General features: G+C 39.7%; 1 protein-coding gene across 6 annotated transcripts in view; it reads right to left on the bottom strand.

Moving 5' to 3' along the window:
- Positions 1-18,591, bottom strand: part of LOC138837106 (protein FAM114A2-like) — a 29,401-nt gene extending 10,810 nt beyond the window's left edge. For 5 of the 6 annotated variants that reach the window (XM_070035895.1, XM_070035894.1, XM_070035897.1 and 2 more), the window contains exons 1-2: positions 18,072-18,591; positions 193-327 (exon numbers count right to left, since the gene is read on the bottom strand). In XM_070035895.1, coding sequence (XP_069891996.1) covers positions 193-327; positions 18,072-18,191 — 255 coding nt within the window. In that variant the 5' untranslated portion in view covers positions 18,192-18,591. The remainder of the gene's footprint in view (positions 1-192; positions 328-18,071) is intronic. The other variant, XR_011375179.1, reaches the window with a different exon arrangement.
- Between the last annotated feature and the right edge of the window lie 4,882 nt (positions 18,592-23,473).

Here is a 23,473-nt window from a genome sequence, read left to right as displayed (position 1 = left end):
CTAAGCATTAGACAAACCCATAAAAAAAATCCAGCCCATAAAAAATGCCTTAATTTTATAATGCATTGATAATTCTTTACAAGAAAACACACTAACAAAGTCCCAAGGTAACAAAGGGAAAAATTCAAATTAAAAAAAAAAAAACACACAAACAACAGAAAACAGCAATCAAACCAGTAAAGGTAACAGTACCTGAGACAGTGCAGAATTCCGGTTCATCAAACCCTTAGTCATTTTAAATACAGGATCCCGTTCTGCTATTACATCCATTGTCTTCTTCCCAATGAATTCTAAGGCATCTAAACCCCCGCTAATAATGTCCTTTCCCTAGATAGCAACATCAATGTCATTACTACTATACTGGGAAAATACATTTGCATATATTGTGGGGGGTTTGTGGCAGTCCAGGGACTTAAAACTCAGGGCCTAGGTGATGTCTATGAGCTGTTTTCCTCAAGGATAGTACTCTACCACTTGGGGAACAGCTCCACTTCCTACTTTGTTTGCTGGTTCATTAGAGAGAAGAGTCTTGCAGATTTTCCTGCCTGGGCTGTCTTTGAACCACAACCCCAGGTCTCAACTTCCTGAAGAGCTAGGTTTACAAGCATGAACCACCAGTGCCCAACCATTTATATGTTTCAATTCTTTAAGAGTGACTTACAATACTAAGTACTGGGAAGAATGTGGAACAGCAAGGGAAATAAATACACACCGCATGTGGAACCATAGTAGGTTCTCCTCTTTGGAAAACTGGCCAGTATCTACTATGCTACATATGTGTAGTGGTTCATCAGAAGACAGCTTAATTGTACAGTGCTTGCCTAGCATGCATGAATCCCTGAGAACAATTCCTCAGTACAACAGGAAATAGCACTGTGACTCAAGTGGTAGAGTGATAGCCTTGAGCAAAAGAAGCTCAGGGACAGTGCCTGGGCCCTGAGTTCAAGCCCCAGTATTGGCCAAAAAAAAGACATAAACAAAAATATTCAGAGCAGCCGTATTTGTGATAGCTACAACACGGAAACTATTTCAATGCTTAACAACTGTGGGATAAATAAAATATAACATAGTGACAAAATGGAATACCACATCCAAAATACAACATGGTCAAATAATACAAAAATGTTGTGGAAGAAGCTAGATACAAAATGTACTATAAGTATGTAAAGTATAAAAGCAAACAAAATTAATCTAAGATAAAAGTCAGGACTATAGTTATCTTCCTAGAAGGGGCATACAGTCTCTTAAAGATTCTGAACAATGCTGGGCGCTGGTGGCTCACACCTGTAATCCTAGCTACTCAGGAGGCCGAGATCTGAGGATCGCGGTTCAAAGCCAGCCCAGGCAGGAAAGACCGATAGACTCCTATCTCCAATAAACCACGAGAAAACCGGAAGTGGCGCTGTACCTCAAGTGGTAGAGCGCTCGCCTTGAGCTGAAGAGCTGAGGGACAAAGCCCAGGCCTAGAGTTCAAGCCCCATGACCGACAAAAAAAAAAAAAAAAAAAAAAGATTCTGAACAAGTTCACATTATGAAAATTCACTGTTTTAATTTTCAGTATGAAAATTAAGAAAAAATATAAAGCATAAAGCTAAAGTATAACCAAATATTGTAGTGTAGTGCATGCCTATAATGCCAATACTCTAGAGACTAAGATATGAGTATTGTGAGTCTGAGGCGAGCCTAAGCTACATTCATATCCATTCAAGGATGCTCGGGCTACAGAGTGAAAAGAATAAAAAGAGAATCCAAAGACACAGTGTATGCCTATAATCACAGCTGCTTACAAAGTAGAGGCAGAATTGTAGTCCAAAGCCAGCACAAGCAAAACCGATGATCAGAACCAAAAACAAACTAGCTATTTCTGCTTTCTAGTTGCCATCGTATGATTGATTCTGCTTTGCCATGCCCTCCCTGCCATTTTGAACTGACATCTCTGAGAATATAGAGCAAAATAATAACTACTCCCTGTAGATAGATAGATGGATAGATAGATAGATAGATAGATAGATAGATAGACAGACAGACAGACAGACAGACAGACAGACAGACAGACAGACAGACAGACAGACAGACAGACAGATAGATAGATAGATAGATAGATAGATAGATAGATAGATAGATAGATAGATAGATAGATAGACAGACAGACAGATAGATAGACAGGTAAATAGGTAGATAGATAGAGGCATGCAGAAGAAAGGACTAAGGATGTGGCTCAAGTGGTACTTCATATTGCCAAAAGAAAGAAAGAAAGGTTCCAATAGCCAGGCAATGGTGGTCTGCTGACTCGTGCCTGCAATCTTAGCTTCTCAGCTACTCTGAAGACTGAGAGCTGAAGATCATATTCGAAGCCACCCAGACAGGAAAGTCCATGAGATTCTTATTTTCAAATGACTTCTCAAAAAATTTAGGAAATAGTGCTGTGGCTCAAGTGGTAGAGTGCTAGCCTTAAGTACAGAAAGGGTCAGGGACAACACTCAAATCCTGAGTTCAAGCCCCAGGACTGGCAAAAGAAAAAAAAATATTGATCTGCACATAGTAAACATTTTTCTAAACAAGGGGAAACTATAGTCAGAAACAGATCAATGGTTGGCAAATGCTGTGAACAGACAGAAAGGTGTGGCTACAAACTGGCATGAAGGAACTCCCTCAGATAATGAAAATATTCTTATATCTCAGTGAGCCATACAAATACAGAAAATATTCTGTATCTGTGCATCACAATATACTGTGATTATACAGTATTAACATAACCATTATTTCTCAACACAAAGGCATATTGCAGAAAAAAAGTTTTACTGTATGAAAATTATAGCTCAACTTTGTCCTAAAAGACTATGCTGATTCTTAGTATGGGAATCAATATACATTACAAAGATGAGTATGTTTCAAGAATAATTAGTTCTGTTTACCTTTAAAAATCTTATACTAGATCAACTAGTACACCAAGTAATTTAACTATATTATATCAAACACTCTATTATGGAGAGAACTTTTGCTTTCAAGTTCTACACTTGCCTTCCTATACAGCAACTAGAAAACCAGACAAAATAGAAGAAAGAACTATTTTTAGATACTACACAAAAAGACAAAAAAAAACCACTTTGGTCCAGGAGAAAAGAGAAACAAAGTCAACCCCACAGCTGGGCTTTCTGCCTAGAGAAAAGTTCCAAACCCCAACACACAGAGGAGAACCTACAGACAACAGAACACTCACAGGCAATGTAAGTCAGGGATAAAGTCTGGTATCAGGTAAGGCTGAAGCAGCTACCACTTTAAAGTCAAAAAACTTCAGAGGATACAGCTATATAAGTAAAATTTTCCAAGAATCTACAGATGTGCTGATTTGTCTTTATCTGAGTAATACACTGTTCAAACACTAGGTAACGTCACACAGTTGGGAGAAGAACTAGCATAAGTAGTAAGCAACACAATCCCCATAGCTCAAGCTATGCTGAAACATCTGGTTTTTAAACAACCAAAGTGAACAGATTTCACTGAAAACCTGAGGAATAAGAGTGAATTCAGAGGAATCAGGGCGCAGCAGTAAAGATAAACTAGTCCTTAAGATTGAAGGCTAAAAGGCATACAATGGAAGAAACAAAGCCTCTTCAACCACTGGTGTTGGGAAAAGTGGGCGGCCACATGCAGAAAAGTAAAAGTGGACCCCAGCCTATCACCATGCACCAACATCAACTCAAAATGAATTAAAGATCTTAACATTAAACCTGAATCTCTGAAACTACTGCAGGACAGAGTAGGAGAGACACTTGAACTTATAGGCACAAGAAGAAACTTCCTGAACAGAGTCCCAGAGTCACAACAAATTAGGAGAGTGACTCGACAAATGGGACTACCTTAAAATAAAAAGCTTCTGCACAGCTAAAGCTATCGCAACCAAGCTAAAAAGACGACCAACTAATTGGGAAAAATATTTACCAGCAATATATCAAACAAGGGGTTAATATCCAGTATATACAGGGAACTCAAGAAACTAATCCCAGGGGAAGGGGAAAAACAAGTCGTTTAAATGAGGATACAGGAGGACCCGTTGCAACAATGAGAAGTACAAATTGTTATGTCAAAAAAGAACTTTACAACTTGGGGGGGGGCGGGGAGATTTGGTGATGGGGCCGGGGGGAGGATGGGAAGGGATGGGTAGGGGAAACAAAGGAGGAGGCTACAATGCTTGATAAGAAATGTACTCATTATCTTGCCCATGTAATTTTAACCCCTCTGTACAGTATTTTCACAATAAAAAATAAATTAAAAAAAAAAAGAAACTAATCCCTCTCAAACCTAACAAACCAATTACTAAATGGACAAGGGAATTAAAGAGAGACTTCTCAGATGAAGAGATAAAAAATGGCAAAGAAACACATGAGGGAATGTTCACCATCCCTGGTGGTGAAGGAAATGCAAATAAAGACAACCATGAGATACCACCTTACCCCAGTCAGAATGTCCCACATCCACAAATCAGCCAATGACAAATGCTGAAGGGGACGTGGAGAAAGAGGAACCCTATTACACTGCTGGTGGGAATGTACACTTATACAACCACTTTGGAAAGCAGTCTGGAGGGTCCTCAAAAAGCTAAATATTGACCTCCCTTATGACCCAGTCATACCACTTCTAGGCATCTATCCTGAACAACAGGAACCAGTATACAAGGACACATGCACCTCCACTTTACTGCAGCACTGTTCACAATAGCTAGGATATGGAAACAAACCAGATGCCCCACCACAGATGAATGGATCCAAAAATTGTGGTATCTATACACAATGGCATATTATGTAGCCATTAGAAATGACAAAATAATGACATTTGCAGGGAAATGGATGGAGCTAGAAGAAATCATGTTGAGCGAGGTAAGCCAAAAGCAAAGAGACAAATGGTGTATGGTGTCCCTGATAAGTGGATGTTAAATCCAAAATGTTAGCTGATACAACAAAATTAACAAGACTTAAGAAACAAAGAACTGGAGAGGTTCCGGGAAGATGGCGGAGGAGAAGCTGGAATCTGAACAAGCTCTCGCATAGAAAGCAGTTTTAGAGTTCCAGTGAACAGGACTAAGCCAGAGAATCACACCAAGTGTGCCATCACAGGACAGAGAGTTAGACAACAGAGGGGAAGCCAAGGAAACACATCAGCTGCAGCTGCGGCGGCAGGGTCGCGGCGGCGACCACTGCTGCGGGGTCATACCTGAGACACAGAGAGTCCGGGACGAAGGAGCCGGACGCAGCGGACGAGCGGATTCTACTCAACACCAACAAGAACCGACAAGGAGCGGACATCTTCATCCTGCTGTTTGCAGACCAGAGACGACCCAGGATCCAAGACTCGGCGTGAGTACAAGCCCGACGTCCTCACTCCTTCTCAGGGAGCAGAGGAGGGAAGGCCACCCCTCCCCCCCCCAGCACCGGTGATCTCCATCTTGGATACCGACAAAGCTCGGAGGAGCTGCTAGCTCCAGCTCAGGCCTTGGAATAAAACGAGTCATTTAGCAGGTCACAAGAACTTAACGGCGAAGTGACCTGCCAGACTCAGCTCCATCGAGGGAAAAGTCACCCAGCTCAGGCGCCAGCCATTGGAGTGCCTTGACTCACAGGGTAACCAGAGCCAGAGGCTGCCCCTCCCTCTAGCAGCCACCACAATCAATTGAAAAACAGAAACCCTGAGAATGGCTCCAGGCTGGGCGCTGTGAGCTTTATCACAAAATAGCCCCAGGGAAAAGCTACTGTGTGTTGAAAGGCCTCAACTCTACCCAGAACCTAGCCTCATCACCACATCCCCCTCTTTTGTGATTCTCAAAGCAGATCACCCTCCCAGAAAACTAACCTGGGAGGGGGATCTCAAAATCTTGGGTAAAGCAGAGCATTATTCTGCCTCTTCCAACCAACCGACTTAAGAAACCAATCAAGCCACAGGACCTCAAGCTGACCAGAGACTCCAACAAGAGACTGGTTACAGACAAAAGGGAGATACAGGATTCTTCCCACTCCTCCCCCCCCAAAAAAAAAAAATCAAAAGACTTTTTTTTCTTTTTTTCTTTTTTTTTCTTCTTCTTCTTTTCTTTTTTTTGCTTGTTTTTTGTTTTTTGTTACCATATATATATATTTTTTTTCCCTTCTAAAACTTTTATTAATCTTTAATTTTTGCCTCTTCTGAAAAAATAATTGTTTTCCAGTAACTTTTTTTTTCTCATCTTATAATTTTTATTTTAGGAATATGTGAATGAGCGTTTTCCTTTCTTTTCTGTCTTCTTTCTCTTTTTCTTTCTTTCTTAATTATCTTTTTGTTTTTTGTCTAGCTCTACTGAACTTCTGATCTTTTCTTCTCCCTTTCCCATCCTTAAAGTTTTTCACATCTCCTCTATGTCCCTCCCCTTCTCTGAACATATTCACATTCCTCTCTAAATAGACGGTTTTTAACCTCTATAATAACATTAATTTTTATGTTTCTATTTTTTTCTGGTCTCTCTTCATTCCCCTTTCCATCTCTTCTTTTTCTCTCTCTCTCTACTTGCATCCTACCCAACCCATTTCCTGCATTGTGATTAGGACATAGTTAACTCTCCCTGTGCCTCCCCACACCAATCTATTCCTATTTTTTACCCACATCTCTCCCTAATCCTAATAATTTCTGGTTTTCCAAATTCTTTTCTGTGGTTCGAAGTCTAACATATAGTTGTTTGATGTTGAATAGATTGTACCTGTAGACTATTGACTGTACAAAGGCAAACTTTGGTTGATGGTTGCCTTAAGATAGTGTTCTAGCACAAAACTGGTGCAATCTTCATCTCAAATGGGCCGAGTAAGCCGGAAAAACACAAGAAAAATGGCAAATTCGGGTATCTCAATTCCCAATCTTGATAATCAGGGATTAGAACAGATAAAGAATAATCCAGAGGAGAGTTCCCAAATAGCTCTACAAACACTAATAGCAAACATGATAAATGAGAAGTTTGACAATGTACAAAGGACTCTGTATGAGCGTGATAGGGAGAGAGAGGAGGCATCCCAGAAGTTTATACAGGAATATCATAAGCGTGAGGATGGTACTCAAAAACTGATACAGGATTTGCGTGAACAACTTGAGAATACTCAAAGAGAAAGGGAGGAATGGCATGAGCAGGCAGAGAACACTCAAAGAGAACTGCAGGAATCCCACGAATGGGAGGAAAGAGAACTGCAGGAATCCCACAGACGGGAGGAAGCTAATCAAAGAGTAATTCAGGAATTGAGAGACCAGGTAGAGAATACACAAAGATCACTAAAGGCATTCATGGAATCCATTAACAAAGAGCTGAAGGAAGTCACGGAGACCACAAAGGGAATGCTGAATGGAACCCAACAGAAGGAATGGGAGTCCAAAGAAACCATAACCAATCAACTAAGTGATTTGAGAACAAACACTGAACACCAAATTAAGGAAGTAAAGAAATTCATACAAGACCTAAAACAGAGCTTCAACAAAGAACTTGAAGCCATCATAGCTGACCAATTAGAAGGAAAAGAGATAAAAAACAAAGTAGAGAGTCTTGACAGCAGGTTAGACCATGCAGAAGATCGAATCTCAGGGATTGAAGACAGCCTAGATATTATAGAGAAAGAACATACAACCATCCAAGACAAGTCCAAGAAATATGATAGGTCTATCCAACACCTGGAAGACACCATCAGAAGGCCCAATCTAAGGATAATGGGTGTAGAGGAGCACCTAGAAACAGAAGTTAATGGTCTAGGAAATTTGTTTATCAGGATCCTAGCAGAGAACTTCCCAAATATACAAAAAGATAGGCCTATTCAGATACAAGAAGCTTTTAGAACCCCAAATAGACCAGACCAGAATAGGACATCCCACCATCACATTATAATCCACACAGGATCAACCCAGACCAAGGAAAAGATCCTTAAAGCTGTCAAGGAGAAAAGGTTAATCACCTATAAAGGGAAACCAATTAGAATTACCTCAGATTTCTCAGCAGAGACAATCAAAGCAAGAAGAGCCTGGAATGACGTATGCCATGCCCTAAAAACAAACAACTATCAACCAAGAATACTGTACCCAGCTAAACTCTCCTTCATAACTGAAGGCCAAATAAAAACCTTCCAGAGCAAAGAAAAATTGAAACAATACATCTCCACCAAACCAACCCTACAAAAGATTCTTAAAGATGTCCTACACATAGAAAACCAACAAGACCTCAACAAAGGCCAAGAAACTGCACCCAAACTGAGAATCCAAGAACCTTAGGAAGAACCCAGTTTTCGCAGCCCCCAAGAAGGTGGATAACATGGCAGGAACTCCCAAATACCTCTCAGTCCTATCTCTTAACGTTAACGGACTGAACTCTCCAATTAAGCGACATAGACTGTCTAGTTGGATTAAAAAACAAGACCCTTCTATCTGCTGCCTGCAGGAGTCACATCTTGCCCGTAAAAACAAACACATTTTCAAGGTTAAAGGCTGGAACAAAATCTACCAAGCAAACGGCCCTCATAAACAGGCGGGAGTTGCAATCCTAATATCAGATAAAATAGACTTCAAATTAAAAATCGTGAGAAGAGATAAAGAAGGTTGCTACATACTAATTAAAGGATCTCTCCTTCAGGAGGATATTACAATTCTAAATATCTATTCGCCAAACAATGGAGCACCCAAATTTATCAAAGAAACACTACTTTCCCTCAAATCCCATATAGATCCAAAGACATTAATTGTTGGGGATTTTAACACACCACTCTCCCCACTAGATAGATCAACTCGGCAAAAACTCAACAGAGAAACCGCAGATCTAAACAGCTGCATAGATCAACTAGACTTAACAGACATTTACCGAACATTTCACCCAGCAGCATCAGAATACACGTTCTTCTCAGCAGCACATGGAACGTTTTCTAAAATAGACCACATTTTAGGCCACAAAGCAAACGTCTAAATTCAGAAACATTGAAGTTATACCTTGCATTCTCTCTGACCACAAGGGAATAAAATTAGAACTCAACACCAAAAGCCACCAAAGAAAGTCCGGTATCACATGGAGGCTGAACAACACACTGCTGAATCATGAGTGGGTCATGGAAGAGATTAGAAAGGAAAATCAAATGTTCATGCTATTCAACAAAAATGAACACACAAATTACCAGCTCCTCTGGGACACAGCAAAGGCAGTACTCAGAGGCAAGTTTATAGCTCTGAGCTCCTACATCAACAAATTGGAGAGATCTGAAACTAACAATTTAATGACACATCTAAACCTCCTTGAAAAAGAGCAGCAAGATAAACCCCAATCCAGTAGACGGAAAGAAATAATCAAAATTAAATCAGAATTAAATGAATTAGAATCCAAAAAAACTATAGAAAGAATCAACAAAACAAAGAGTTGGTTCTTCGAAAAACTTAACAAAATTGACAGACCCTTAGCAAACCTTATCAGAAAAAGGAGAGAACACACCCAAAGTAATAAACTCAGAGATGAGAATGGAAACATCACCACGGAAACAACCAAGATTCAGAACATTATAAGGGAATAATTCTCAAAACTTTATGCTAATAAGTTTGAGAACTTGACAGAAATGGACCTTTTGCTAGCAAATATTGACATGCCAAAACTGAACCAAGATGAGTTAAACCAGCTTAACAGGCCCATATCAAGCATTGAAATAGAAAGAGCAATAAGAGACCTCCCAACTAAGAAAAGTCCAGGACCAGATGGTTTTACAGCGGAATTTTACAAGGCCTTCAAAGCAGAGCTCACACCAATACTCCTCCAACTCTTCAATGAAATTGAAAGAGAAAGCTCACTACCGAACACATTCTATGAAGCCATCATAACCCTCATCCCAAAACCAGGCAGGGACTCATCAAAGAAAGAGAACTATAGACCCATTTCTTTGATGAACATTGATGCAAAATTTCTCAACAAAATTTTGGCCAATCGACTTCAACAATTCATCCAAAAAATCATACACCATGATCAAATAGGATTCATTTCAGGGATGCAAAGCTGGTACAATATACGCAAATCAATTAATATTATTCATCACATCAACAGGAGCAAGAATAAGAACCACATGGTTAGCTCAATAGATGCAGAAAAAGCATTTGACAAGATCCAACAACCCTTTATGATGAAGGTTCTGGAAAAATTAGGAATCCATGGATCATTCCTCAATACAATAAAGGCTGTATATGACAAACCTACAGCCAGCATTATACTCAATGGTGAAAAACTAAAGCCATTTCCTCTTAACTCAGGTACAAGACAAGGATGCCCACTCTCTCCACTTCTCTTCAATCTAGTATTAGAATGCCTAGCTACAGCAATAAGACAAGATGCAGACATAAAGGGGATCCAAATAGGGAAAGAAGAAATAAAACTCTCCCTCTTTGCAGATGACATGATCTTGTATTTAAAGAATCCCATAGACTCCACTCCCAAATTACTCAAGCTGATTCAAAACTTTGGCAAAGTAGCAGAGTATAAAATTAACCCCCAAAAATCAATGGCTTTTCTATATGCCAACAATGAGAAAAGTGTGGCTGAAATTAGGAAAGCAACTCCATTTGTAATAGCCCCACAAAAAATAAAGTACCTAGGAATTAACTTAACCAAAGAAGTGAAAGACCTCTATGATGAAAACTTTAAAATCTTGAAAAAGGAAATCAACACAGAACTTAAAAAATGGCAAAACCTCCCATGCTCCTGGATTGGCAAGATTAACATCGTGAAAATGGCAATACTTCCCAAGGCTATCTACAAATTCAACGCGATACCTATCAAAATTCCACCCTCATTCTTCAAGGAAATAGAAGAGGCAATCCCAAAATTCATATGGAACAATAAAAGACCCCGAATAGCAAAAACGCTCCTCAACGGAAAGAACACTGCTGGAGGAATATCAATACCAAATTTCAAACTCTACTATAAAGCCATAGTAATCAAAACAGCTTGGTATTGGCATAAGAACAGACCTCAGGACCAATGGAATAGAATTGAAAACCCAGAAATGAACCTACAGACCTATAGCCATCTAATCTTCGATAAGGAAGGTAAAACAATAGAATGGAAGAAAGACAGCCTCTTCAGTAAATGGTGCTGGCAAAATTGGTTAACTACATGTAGAAAACTAAAGCTAGATCCTTATATATCACCCTGCACCAGAATCAACTCCAAATGGATCAAAGACCTTGAACTCAAAGCAGACACTCTGAAAACATTACAGGATGGAATAGGAGAAACCCTAGGACTCCTTGGCTCAGGCCGAAATTTTCTGAATAGAGACCCGGAAGCACAACAAATCAAAGAAAGGTTGGACAAATGGGATTGCATAAGGTTGCAGAGCTTCTGCAGGGCAAATGACAATAGAAAGCCCACCGATTGGGAGAAGATCTTTACTAGCCATACAACAGACAAGGGTCTCATATCTAAAATATACTTGGAACTCAAAAAATTAAACCACCCAACAACAAATCCTCAAAGAAACAACTGCCCAATAAATAAGTGGGTGAAAGACTTAAAGAGAAACTTCTCTGAAGAAGAAAGAAGGATGGCCAATAGACACATGAAGAAATGTTCAACATCCCTAGCCATCAAAGAAATGCAAATCAAAACAACATTGAGATATCACCTCACACCAGTTAGAAAAGCAAAAATCAAGAACTATAACAACAACAGATGCTGGAGGGGATGTGGACAGAAAGGAACCTTACTTCATTGTTGGTGGGAATGTAAACTTGTTCAACCACTTTGGAAAGCAGTATGGAGGTTCCTCAAAAGACTTCACATAGATCTCCCCTATGATCCAGCAATCCCACTTTTGGGCATTTACCCAAATGTATACAAACAAGACCACACTAAAGCTACCAGCACAACTATGTTTATTGCAGCATTATTTACCATAGCTAAGATATGGAACCAAGCCAGATGCCCCTCAGTAGATGAATGGATCGAGAAAATGTGCTATATATACACAAAGGAATTCTATGCCTCCATCAGAAAGAATGACATTTCCCCATTTGTTAGGAAATGGAAAGGTTTGGAAAAAATTATATTAAGTGAAGTAAGCCAGGCCCAAAGAAGCATAGGTCCCATGGTTTCCCTTATTTGCAATATCTAGTATAGGTATGAGTCAAGCGGAAAAGGTCAGATAATGTGATATTAGGAAAATGAACCCTTAAATATGTATTTTAATGTTTTCGTTTCTTTCATGCATGTGTTTCTAATGCATTTATAAGATTATTTCTTTGTTGCTTTGTATGTCCCTCCCCCACAGTGTAACCCCCGCTTTCACTATATTTGATGTCAATATAACATGTGGAGGAGATGGGGATAAACAAGTCGTTTAAGGATTCAGGTGGACCTGTTGCAACAATGAGAAGTACAAAATGTCATGTCAAAACCAACTTTACAATGTCGGTGTGGGGGGGGGGCGGGGGGTATCATTGGGGGGGGAGGGGGGAGGCTGGGAAGGGAGGTGAAGGGTAAACAAAGGAGGAGGCTGCAATGCTTGGTAAGAAATGTATGCATTATCCTGCCCATGTAATTGTAGCCCCTCTGTACAGTATGTTCTCAAATAAAATAAAATTAAATAAAAAAAAAAAAAGAAACAAAGAACTTCCACTCATCTGGTCAAACCACTACTAAATAACTCCATGCTGCTGATCACATGTATGGTATATATGTGTACACCAGAGGAGAACCAGGAAGATGACACAGAACTAGAGGGAATCAGGGAAAAACATACAACAGCGGGACCCATCAGCTGCACAGGACATTGACCAAAATGAACTAAGCAACTTAATGGCAATTATGGGAGGGTGGGAACAAATGGGAAAGAGGGAACAGCTGATACTATGCAAAACAAAAGAAATGTACATACCACCCAATGCGGAAGAAATGACTGTATCACAAAGCTCATAGAACTCATAAATGTTATACCGTAATAGACGATTTGTTCCAGGAAAGTTAGAATGTGTTTGTGACTTTAACAGCATCACTATCCCACAATACTGTGAAATTGGGGAAATTATGTAATCAATCACAATAAAAAAATAAAAATTAAAAAAAAAGATTGAAGTCCACACTAGACTCCCTCTAAACAAGCCTAACAGAGAAGGAAATGGTGACACTGTCCAAAAAGAAATGTACTCTTAGCAGGGCACCAGTGGCTCACACCTGTAATCCTAGCTACTCAGGAAGCTGAGATCCGAGGATTGTGCTTCAATGCCAGTCTGTGAGACTCTTATCTCCAATAAACCATCAGAAAACTACAAGTGGCATTGTGGCTCAAGTAGTAGAGCACTAACTAGCCTTGAGCTCTAGAGGTGAGAGGCAGCGCCCAGGCCCAGAGTTCATGTCCATGACTGATAAAAAAGAAATGAACTCTTTACCCACCTTATATAACTGTAACCCGTATCTTTTAGTAACAGTTAAAAAGTTTTTAAGTATGAATCTGAATTGGGAAAGCAGGACAGGGTCACTGGTGACTCATGCCTATGGTCCTAGCTACTCTGGGCTGAGATCTAAAGATCACAATGGAAAGCCACCAGGGCAGAAGAGTCTGTGAGACTTTCATCTCCATTTATTTATCCGGCAAAAACGAGAGGCAGGGTTCAAGTGCCAGCTGTGGAGGAGGGAGACAAGGTAGACTGTGAAGACGGAATTCAAGCTCCAGTGCCAGAACATACACATTAAAAAAGAAAGAGGCTGGGCACCGGTAGCTCACAACCATAATCCTAGCTCACAACCATAATCCTAGCTACTCAGCCTTGAGCAAAAAGGTCAGGAACAGCACCCAGGCCCTGACTTCAAGCTCCAGGAACATCACACACACAGACACACACACACAGACACAGACACACACACACACACACACACACACACACACACACACACAGACACAGACACACACACACACACACACACACACACACACACACACACACACAGCAGAAGACAACATCCTTAAAGGAACATGACAAAATTGCAAAAAAGATACCAAGTGATTTCATTGGTATCTTTTATCTCAAACTTCTAAAAAAAACCCATCTCCGGTATACTTTCTTTCACAGTGAAATTAATGCTTAGAAATTTTAGATGGGAAAGACGTTAGGATGAAAAAGCCACCCATTCTATTCTGGTACACTTAATATTCAACTAAAATCTAAGTCCATAAAACTTCCACTGAGTAGTGGGAGTTCTCTACTCATGAGACACAAGTAAACACAACCTAAATTCTGTTCTCCATGCTAGTCTTCAAAGGTATAAAAAAAGGTGTATTCTCCCTATCTCCTTTCCTTAGATTTTCATATTCATGATCCATTAACTCTCTAACTTTTTAAGACATTAATACTAGCCACTCTTCCCAGGGTTCTCCATGATTTTTATTCCCCTTCTAAAACATGGCTCTGAATGACAAATATCCTTCAAGTCTTATGAAATCACTGCTGTTTACTATCCAAACATACTTCTAACTCCTGTTTTCCTTGTCCACTAAAAGCAATTCCTGATAAAAATTTCTGAAAATGCCAACACTTTAATCTTCCAACATCTCAAAGCATCAGAGTTAGACATTAAACCATTCTAGCTGCTGGGAGCATGAGGAGAAATGAAACTTCCTGTCTCTGTAACTCCTGAATTTGAGCTTATCTGTTTGAGAATACCATACCTGCACTCACAGCATGATCTGACAACAATTACAAAATCATAAAGAACCCAACAAATAAAAGTGAAGATACCAGGCCCCTACATTCGCCAAAATAACATGCAATACTCTATTTGTAGAGTTCTTCAGGGAGAAAAATAAATTCATTTTTAAACACATAGTGTGTTAGTCACAGACAAAGTAGCCTCACTTATGCAAGCATCATTAAGAACAGTGCCTCATATATGGAGTAATTTGCCATGTCCCATGAAGTTATCTCTCCATTCTACTGACCCATGCACTATGGACCCGAAAGTAGGTCAATCCAGTTCTCTCTTAGGTATTCACAAGTAGTGATAGTGGAACCTATTAGTATCTGATAGGTATGTATGCCAAGACACAATATAACTCTGAAGATGGAGAAAGACAGGTAGAATAAATCTCCTTCCAGAGAAAAATGATAGAGATGAGCACAGAGTATTAAATGAGAAACAATAAGGGCTATGAGAGATGAAGAAAACAAACTGGTTTTTCAAAACTTTTCCATATGGATTAGAAGTGCAGGTTTCCTTTTGATCAATACAAACTTTCAAGACTAAACCTTGGCACAGGCCAAATTTTTCTTAAAAGAGACCCAGAAACACAACAAATCAAAGAAAGATTGGACAAATGGGATTGCATGAAATTGCAGAGCTTCTTGCATGGCAAAGGACATAGTTAGCAAGATCAATAGAAAGCCCATGGATGGGGAGAAGTACTTCACTAGCCATACAACAGACAAGGGTCTCATATCTAAAATATACCTGGAACTCAAAAAATCAAATCCTCCAAAAATAAATCCTCAAAGAAACAACTACCCAATAAATAAGTGGGTTAAAGACTTAAAGAGAAACTTCTCTGAAGAGGAAATAAGAATGGCCAATAGACACATCAAGAAATGCTCAACCACCCTAGCCATAAAAAAATGGCAAATCAAAACAACATTGAGATACCACCTCACCCCAGTTAGAATGGCTAGAATCAAGAACTCTAATAACAACAGATGCTGGAGGGGATATGTACAGAACCCTACTGCATTTTAGTGGGAGTGTAAACTTGTTCAACCACTTTGGAAAGTAGTATAGAGGTTCCTCAAAAGACTACATAGAGCTCCCCTATTACCCAGCAATCCTATTTTTGGACATATACCCAAATGATCACAAACAAGACCATCCTAAAGCTATCAGCACAACTATGTTTACTGCAGCATTATTTACCATAGCTAAGATATGGAACCAACTCAGATGCCCCTCAGTAGATCAAGAAAATGCAAAAAAGAAAATAGAAAAAAGGCTAGAATGTACCTCAGCTCAATGGCAAAACCTTGTCTAGCTAGTGCAACAACGTGGGTTCAATGCCCAGTTATCAAAAAACAAAAGGCAGAAAAACAATCAAACAAACAAAGAACAAAAGGCAAAAAAATAGCCCTAAATGAACAAAAATACTTTTTGGTCCTGACAGATTTAAATTCACCTAGCCCTGGTTGCCAAACAAAGTGCTAAGCAATTCTTATATTCAACATATATGACGATATAATTTTAATACATAGAAGTCCTTGAAATTACTTCAGAGGCAGAGTAGAGGGATATGAGCAGTTCCAAGACACAGATCTCTAACTGGCAGCTGGATTCACAAGACAACACACCACACCAGTAGAATGTCCCCATGTCCTTAGTATCAAAATTGCACAAGCTAGCTACTGAATCCAAAGTATCCTAGGACTTAATGTTTCCATATATAGACCTCCAGCATGTTTGACTTCAGCTGAAATCTCACTGGAACTAGGGATCCCAAGGGAAGTCTCTGCCTTTTCAATGATATTTGAAGTATCTTGTCCTAAAGAAAAATCAAAATGTGTTGCTCTTTATTACCCAAACTAAACAAACTAAATTTCAAAAATGTAATATCAAAGTCCATGTGTCTAAAATCATGATAGCTATAAGACAGTTTATTTTTAACAATTAGGGTTATTAATCCTTGGAAATATCTCCTTAGTATAACATTTTTTATACAAAAACTCTGATACAACATCACTAAAGAACAGACATTTATAGCAATTCCTAGACTTCATTCTAATAAGAAAATGCTAACAATTCTACATGCGATGTCTATCATCTATCTCATGATCACTTGTCTTCAAACAATAAATCCCTTGAACAAATGTAGAAGGAGATTTATTAACAAAGTCCCTTGTAACAATGTAAACGAACACAGACAGTCATGAAGTGACTGATGATCTTACACACAGTGGCTAATGTAGCTGAGCCTGAGGAGAGCAAGGACTTGTTCCAGGTGCCCCAATATCCCCATCTGGCCTGGGATATATCTTTGGAAAGTTTCCTACTGTCCCAGTAAATGATCGGGGGAGGGAAGACACTAGAAAGTATGAAAGGGCTGGGAAGGTGGCTCAGTGGTAGAGCGCTTGCCTTGCATGCCTGAGGCCCTGGGTTCGATTCCTCAGCACCACATAAGCAAAAAGGAAAAAACTGGAAGTGGCGCTGTGGCTCAAGTGGTAGACCGCTAGCCTTGAGCTGAAGAGCTGAGGGACAGCGCCCAGGCCCAAGAGTTCAGGCCCCACGACCGGACCCAAAAAAAAAAAAAAAAAAGAAAGTATGAAAAATTAGAGAGAAATAGTATAATATACGTAAGTTATCTAATTATTAGCCAAAGTATGGGGAACCAAATAATATTTGCTTAATGCACTGCTTGACTGACAGACACTTGCATGTTTTCATCATGTAGGCACCATGCAGCAAAGGTAATTACTGCTGATGGCATTTATAGAACTGAAAAACTATTATTTATGGTTGTAAAAACAAGTAAAGAAGTTCAATCCTAAATTAGCATTGAGCTCGAGTCTCTTAACCCCAACTTCTTTTTCCTTGTACCAGGGCCTCACACGTTTGGTTTGCTTGCTCGTGACTGGCACTCTACCACTTGAGCCATACCTCTAGTGTAGCATTTTGCTGAAATTTAGTTGGAAATTGAATCTGCATTTCATCTGGACCTAAGCATCCTCAGGAGCTAGGATTACTGGTGTGAGCCAGGGGTACCAGGTTAACCCCAATATTTTTAAATCCCAATATTTTATAGAGATTCTAGCTGGGCACCAGAGGCTCACACCTGTTTTCCTAGCTACTCAGGAGGCTGAGTATCTGAGATCTGAAGATCACAGTTCAAAGCCAGCCCAGGCAGGAAAGTTCATGAGACTCTTATCTCCAATAAACCATTAGAAAACCAGAAGTGGTGCTGTGGTTTAAGTGGTAGAGTGCTCACCTTAAGTTGAAAAGCACAGGGACAGCGCCCAAGCGCAGAGCTCAAAGCCCCATGACCCACAAAAAAATAGAGATTCTAGTCAGTGGCTGTCTGTAATACCTGAAAAGGGAGAACTTCTGAAGTCTCAGGGTCCCTGGAAGACCCAACATCTGGTCTTTTCAACTGGGCACTACAGCTTCCATTAACTTTCTTGATTGGCATGTTGGTCAACAGATTCATTAGTCTTCACAGACTCAGAATTCTCCACTGACTCCCAGTTTCCATCTTCAGTTATCACTGGAGTCTCAAGGATCATCTTTATCAGAAAGCCCAAGGGAAAAAAGTGATTGAGGTCAGCTTTTTTAGTATACATTATTTGTCTAAATCTTTTGACACTTTCACAGAGTCACAGGCAGGAACATTAGTAAATTAATACAGACAAGATCCCACAGATCTTCCCCCACGTTCTCCTAATAACAGCTTCCATAACTGAAGCATAATTCATTGTGGCAGAATCCACCAATCTTCAGATTTCAACAGATTTCAACTGAAACTCTTTCACTTCAAGAAGTATAGATGAAATTACATAGCATGCCACTTGTTAAGAATTTTTTACACAGCATTTAAGTCCCTCCAGACCAACTTCTATTGTATTAAGACTTTTTTTATTGTTTCTGAATAGTCCATGCTATAAATGTACTTTGGGACTATCACAGAAATAAGATGATTCAGAAACCTTATGTATAGGTGTTTATGGGAACCAAAGCTTTCTCTTGGGCTACTCAGTTTAGTTTTAAATGTTACTGTTAGGCTGGGCATGTGCCTTAGCAGTAGAAAGCTTGCCTAGCATGCATGAAGCCCTGGGTTTGATTCCTCAGTAACATATGAACAGAAACTGGCACTGTGGGTCAAGTGGTAGAGCACTAGACTTGAGCAAAATGCTCAGGGATAGTGCCATGGCACTGAGCTCAATCCACAGTACTGTCTCAAAACAAGGTATTTTTCTATTCTTTTCCCAAGTAAACTATCACTTCATTTTCCTAGTGGCAATGTATGAATAATCAAGTTCCCCTGAATTCTGATCAACCTTGTGTTGTCACTATTTTGATTGAACCATTCAAATAGGTATGTAGTGGTACCTCACTGAGCCTTTTAAATTGCATTCCTCTAATGGCTGGGACAAAGGCATCCTTTTATGTGCTTATTTGCTGAATATATATTCTTCAGTGAAACATTTATTTGTATCTTTTGGTCATTATCCAATCATTGTGTTTTGGTTTTTATCATTATGTACTACAGAGACTTGAGAACACTGTTTATTAGAGATTTAATTCCTCTACTATATGGCTTGCAAATATTTCACGCTAGTTTATAGTTTATCTTTTTCCTTTCTTCCTAGAGTCTTTCCCTGAGCAAGTTTTTCATTGTGAGGAGGTTCATTATCTATTTTCCCTTTTACTGACTATCCTTTAAAATCTTTAGTAATCACTTCCTACTAAAACTCTTCCAGAGATTTAATCTATCCAAAAATATTTCTGTCAGAACAGTTTTTTAGGGTTTTGTTTCCTATTTATGTGGTGGCCCTAGGGAACAAAAGATGTCCCTAATCCTTTTGCTTTTGTTTTTTAGATAGGGTTTCCCAAATTTGTCTAGGCAAGCCTCAGACCATGAATTTCTTACCTCTGCCTCTCAAGTACCTGAGATTACAGGCATACACTACCATGCTTGCTATCTCTGAAACACTAACTTTTTGTTTGGTCTGCTCTTAAACCTTAATCCTCCTATCTCCTTCTCTGGAGTGTCTAGGATTATAAGTATAAAACACTATTCTGGGCCTTTTGCTATTATTAAAAATATTCATCATAAATATACCAAAATTCTGTTAGTATTGGAACATTTGATGTGACAAAAGAGATGACGATTGACTTATATTTTACACTTACTTTTTTTTTTACAGTGCTAGTGATAGAACTTAAGACCCCACACATACCAGGGAAGAGCTCCACCATTTGGCTATATCCATTGAATTCCTACTTTAACATTTTTTTTGCCAGTCCTGGAACTGGAACTCAAGGCCTAGGCACTGTCCTGGAGCTTTGTTTGCTCAAGGCTAGCACTCTAACCCTTGAGAGACAGCCTCACTTCTGGATTTTTCTGTGTATGTAGTATTGAGGAACTGAACAACGGGCTTCATGCATGGTAGGCAAGCACTATTACTAAACCACATTCCCTGCACCTCAGATCAACTTTTAAGCAACAATTCAATTACCCAATCTAATTCCTTCCAGAAGAAGAGAAGGAGAATCAAATACCATGAGAGAATAAATGTATTTCCTCCTCTTTCCTTCACTCTTCTCTTGTGCTCTCTCTCTTTCTCTTTCACCCTCCTTCACCCATACACACAGGTATGTATAAACTATTTTATAGAGAGATGGATTACATGTAGGAAAGAGCCAATATATGACAACAAATGTTTCAAACAGATTTAAAAAACTTATTAACAACTAAGGCAGAAAGACCAGCACACTACTATAATTAAGATACATACCAAAAATGCTAACAGAAAGGAAAACACCCATTTGAATCAGGAGACATGATTCATACACAAAGAACCAAACACAAGTCTAGAGCTTGGAGTGTCAAATCTAGCCTAGAGATGTTTTTAATTTATCTATATAGTGCCTAAACTTTTAAATGAGTTCCATGTTTAAAAACCAGTCTTCATACAAAAGTGCAAGTGTCCAATTTCCCTTGAAAACTGAAAGATCTAGCAACAAAGGCTATATAGTGACTGGTTAATAACTACTTCATGCCAAATAGCTACTGGTCCTTTTAGGCAATGCTCCTGCACCTCAAAATTGGCACTCGAATTCAATTCACTCATTTATGTTAACTGATTAGCCCTATAGTCATCTGCAAATACCTGCCATGAGACATACATCAGACTGTGACAGGTGAAAATGCCAGAGAGAGTGTTCAAAGGTATAAAAACAATCCATGAGAAAGCTCAAAGGTATACATGATACCAGTTGCCTGGAGCCATTAAAATACCAGAGAGAAAAAGAATCACGAGGCATGAAATCAGAAGGCAACTTTAAGATACCTTGGAGCTAAGCTGTAGGTGTGTGTGTGTGTGTGTGTGTGTGTGTGTGTGTGTGTGTGTGTGTGTTTGTGTGTGTGTGTGTGTGTTGTATACTATGTGTAATGCATGCACTATATGTAATACAAAATATATCATTGTAGAAATGTAATTCATTTAACTTCATATGATATTAAGACATACTCTGAAATAGGAAACAATGGAAATCTCTATACTTTGGTCATCACCATCTAAATTTGAATCTACATGATTAAAAATCATTTAGAGGGGCTGGCCAGGTGGCTCAGTGGTACAGTACTTGCCTTGCATGCATGAGGCCCTGGGTTCAATTCCTCAGTACCACGTAAGCAGAAAAAGCCCGAAGTGGCACTGTGGTTCAAGTGGTAGAGTGCTAGCCCTAAGCTGAAGACTTGAGGGACAGCACCCAAGACCAGAGTTCAGGCCCCAGGACCAACCAAAAAAGAAAATAAAAGATCATCTAGAATGTGTTAGGATGGAAGACAAAGAGTTTATATTGTTTATACTGTTAATATTATTAGTAGAAGGAATGTAGATACTCTACTCTCAATAAATTCATCATCTCTCAGCAAACATAAATAAATAACAGGTAGGTGAAAGTGCAATTGCATTATTTAATGGTTTCCTAAGTTTTCTGGGTATTTTATGATGAATTGGAAAAGAGAAATATGCCAGTAAATTAAGAAAAAATAAGCCAAAAGGATTCATATTTTTAAGGAACCAAAATGCATATGCTTTGTGTCTCTCACTCCTACCATCAGGCTGCCTTTTCCCTCCTTTACCCTTCTCAGCAATCAAGGCTTACCAGCAACTTGCTCCTGCCAACCTCAACTTGGGGAGTACCATGCACCCAGCCAGCACATAGCCACTCCTGATGCCTACAAAGTGTGCTCCCAATGCCTGGGAAATACTTCCCCCTGTGGGGTGGGTCTGGCCAGGTATACTTCTGGGTCCGGGTTTTTCTTTGGTCTGAAGTGGCTGGGCTCTGGTTCATTGAGTTTGGGCACCAACTGGGTGGTTTAAAGTTTGGCTGACCATAGTCACTGGAGTGATGTCAGCTGGGAAAAGGAGACTGGGGGTGTCCATCTGCATTTGTGTTTTTGAAGATCTGACCCTCCAACAGGTACTGAGCGCTAAGTAGCCTCCCAACTATCCCGAGGTCAGGGATTACCCAAGCCACTGATTGGCAAGGCCCAAATGGGCAGAACAGGGCTGTCCAGGCCAGTAGCAAAGTGTTTGCAAGGACGTTTAGTTATATGAATTGGGCAGGAGAAGGTGAGGGAGGACTAACTAGCAAATGCAAAGGCCTTAACAAATTTTAATAATCCAAGAAAAGAAAAACAAAAAAATGCTGCAAAAAAACGGGTCAAGGGGATTGTAATGTGGCTTAGTGATAGAGGCTTGCCTGGCATGCATGAAGCCCTGGGTTCAATCCCTCAGTACCACATACACAGAAAAGGCCAGAAGTGATGCTGTGGCTCAAATTGTAGAGCACTAATCTTGAGCAAAAGAAGCACAACGTCAGTGCCCAGATGCTGAGTTTAAGCCCTAGGACTGGCACAAAAAAATGAGGGGGAGGAGGTTTGCAAAAAGGAGGTCTGGGACTTGAACACCTGGCTCGTCGAGCTTATGAGATGGGATAAAGTTGTTTCTCTCTCTCTCTCTCTCTCTCTCTCTCTCTCTCTCTCTCTCTCTCTCTCTCTCTCTCTCTCTCTCTCTCTCTCTCTGTGTGTGTGTGTGTGTGTGGTTAATTGGAGATGAATCTCAGATTTTCTGGCCCCCAAAACATTAGACTCCTGAGTAGCTAGGATTACAGGCATTAGCCACCTATGCCCAGCTCAGGATAGTTTTAACTCTTAATATGGAACTTAATGGGAAAAGACAGTAGGTTTCTAAGCAGACTAGTAAGATGCTTTGATTTGTGGTTTTTAAGATGAGTCCCCCTTCCCTCATTAAAAAAGATGCATCTCATTATTTATCCTTCAGTAGTGTAAATGTGTGAAGTCTGGAGTTGTGGAGCTAGAAAGGTATAAGTTTATAAATATAAGGAAAATGGAACTTTTCAGAGGTAAAGAGATTGGATTTTTTTTTTTGGCAGTCTTGAGGCTTGAACTCTGGGGCTGGGCACTGTCCCTGAGCAATTCAGCTCAAGGCTAGCACTCTACCATTTGAGCTACAGCGCCACTTGCGGTTTTCTGGTGGTTTATTGGAGATAAGAGTTTTACAGGTTTTCCTGCCAGGGCTGGCTTTGAACCCTGATTCTTGGATCTCAGCTTCTTGAGTAGCTAGGATTACAGGCATGAGCCACCGGCACCTGGAGAGAATTGGATTATGTAAAAATCCAAACATGTGGCTGGGTATCAAACACAGTGGTTAGATGTCTAGCCTAGCATGTGCTAGGAGA

The sequence above is a fragment of the Dipodomys merriami genome, unplaced genomic scaffold (genome assembly GCF_024711535.1).
Source record: "Dipodomys merriami isolate MVZ:Mamm:240054 unplaced genomic scaffold, mDipMer1.0.p SCAF_2618, whole genome shotgun sequence".
Lineage (NCBI taxonomy): Eukaryota > Metazoa > Chordata > Mammalia > Rodentia > Heteromyidae > Dipodomys > Dipodomys merriami.
This window is presented reverse-complemented; position numbering and strand designations above follow the sequence as displayed.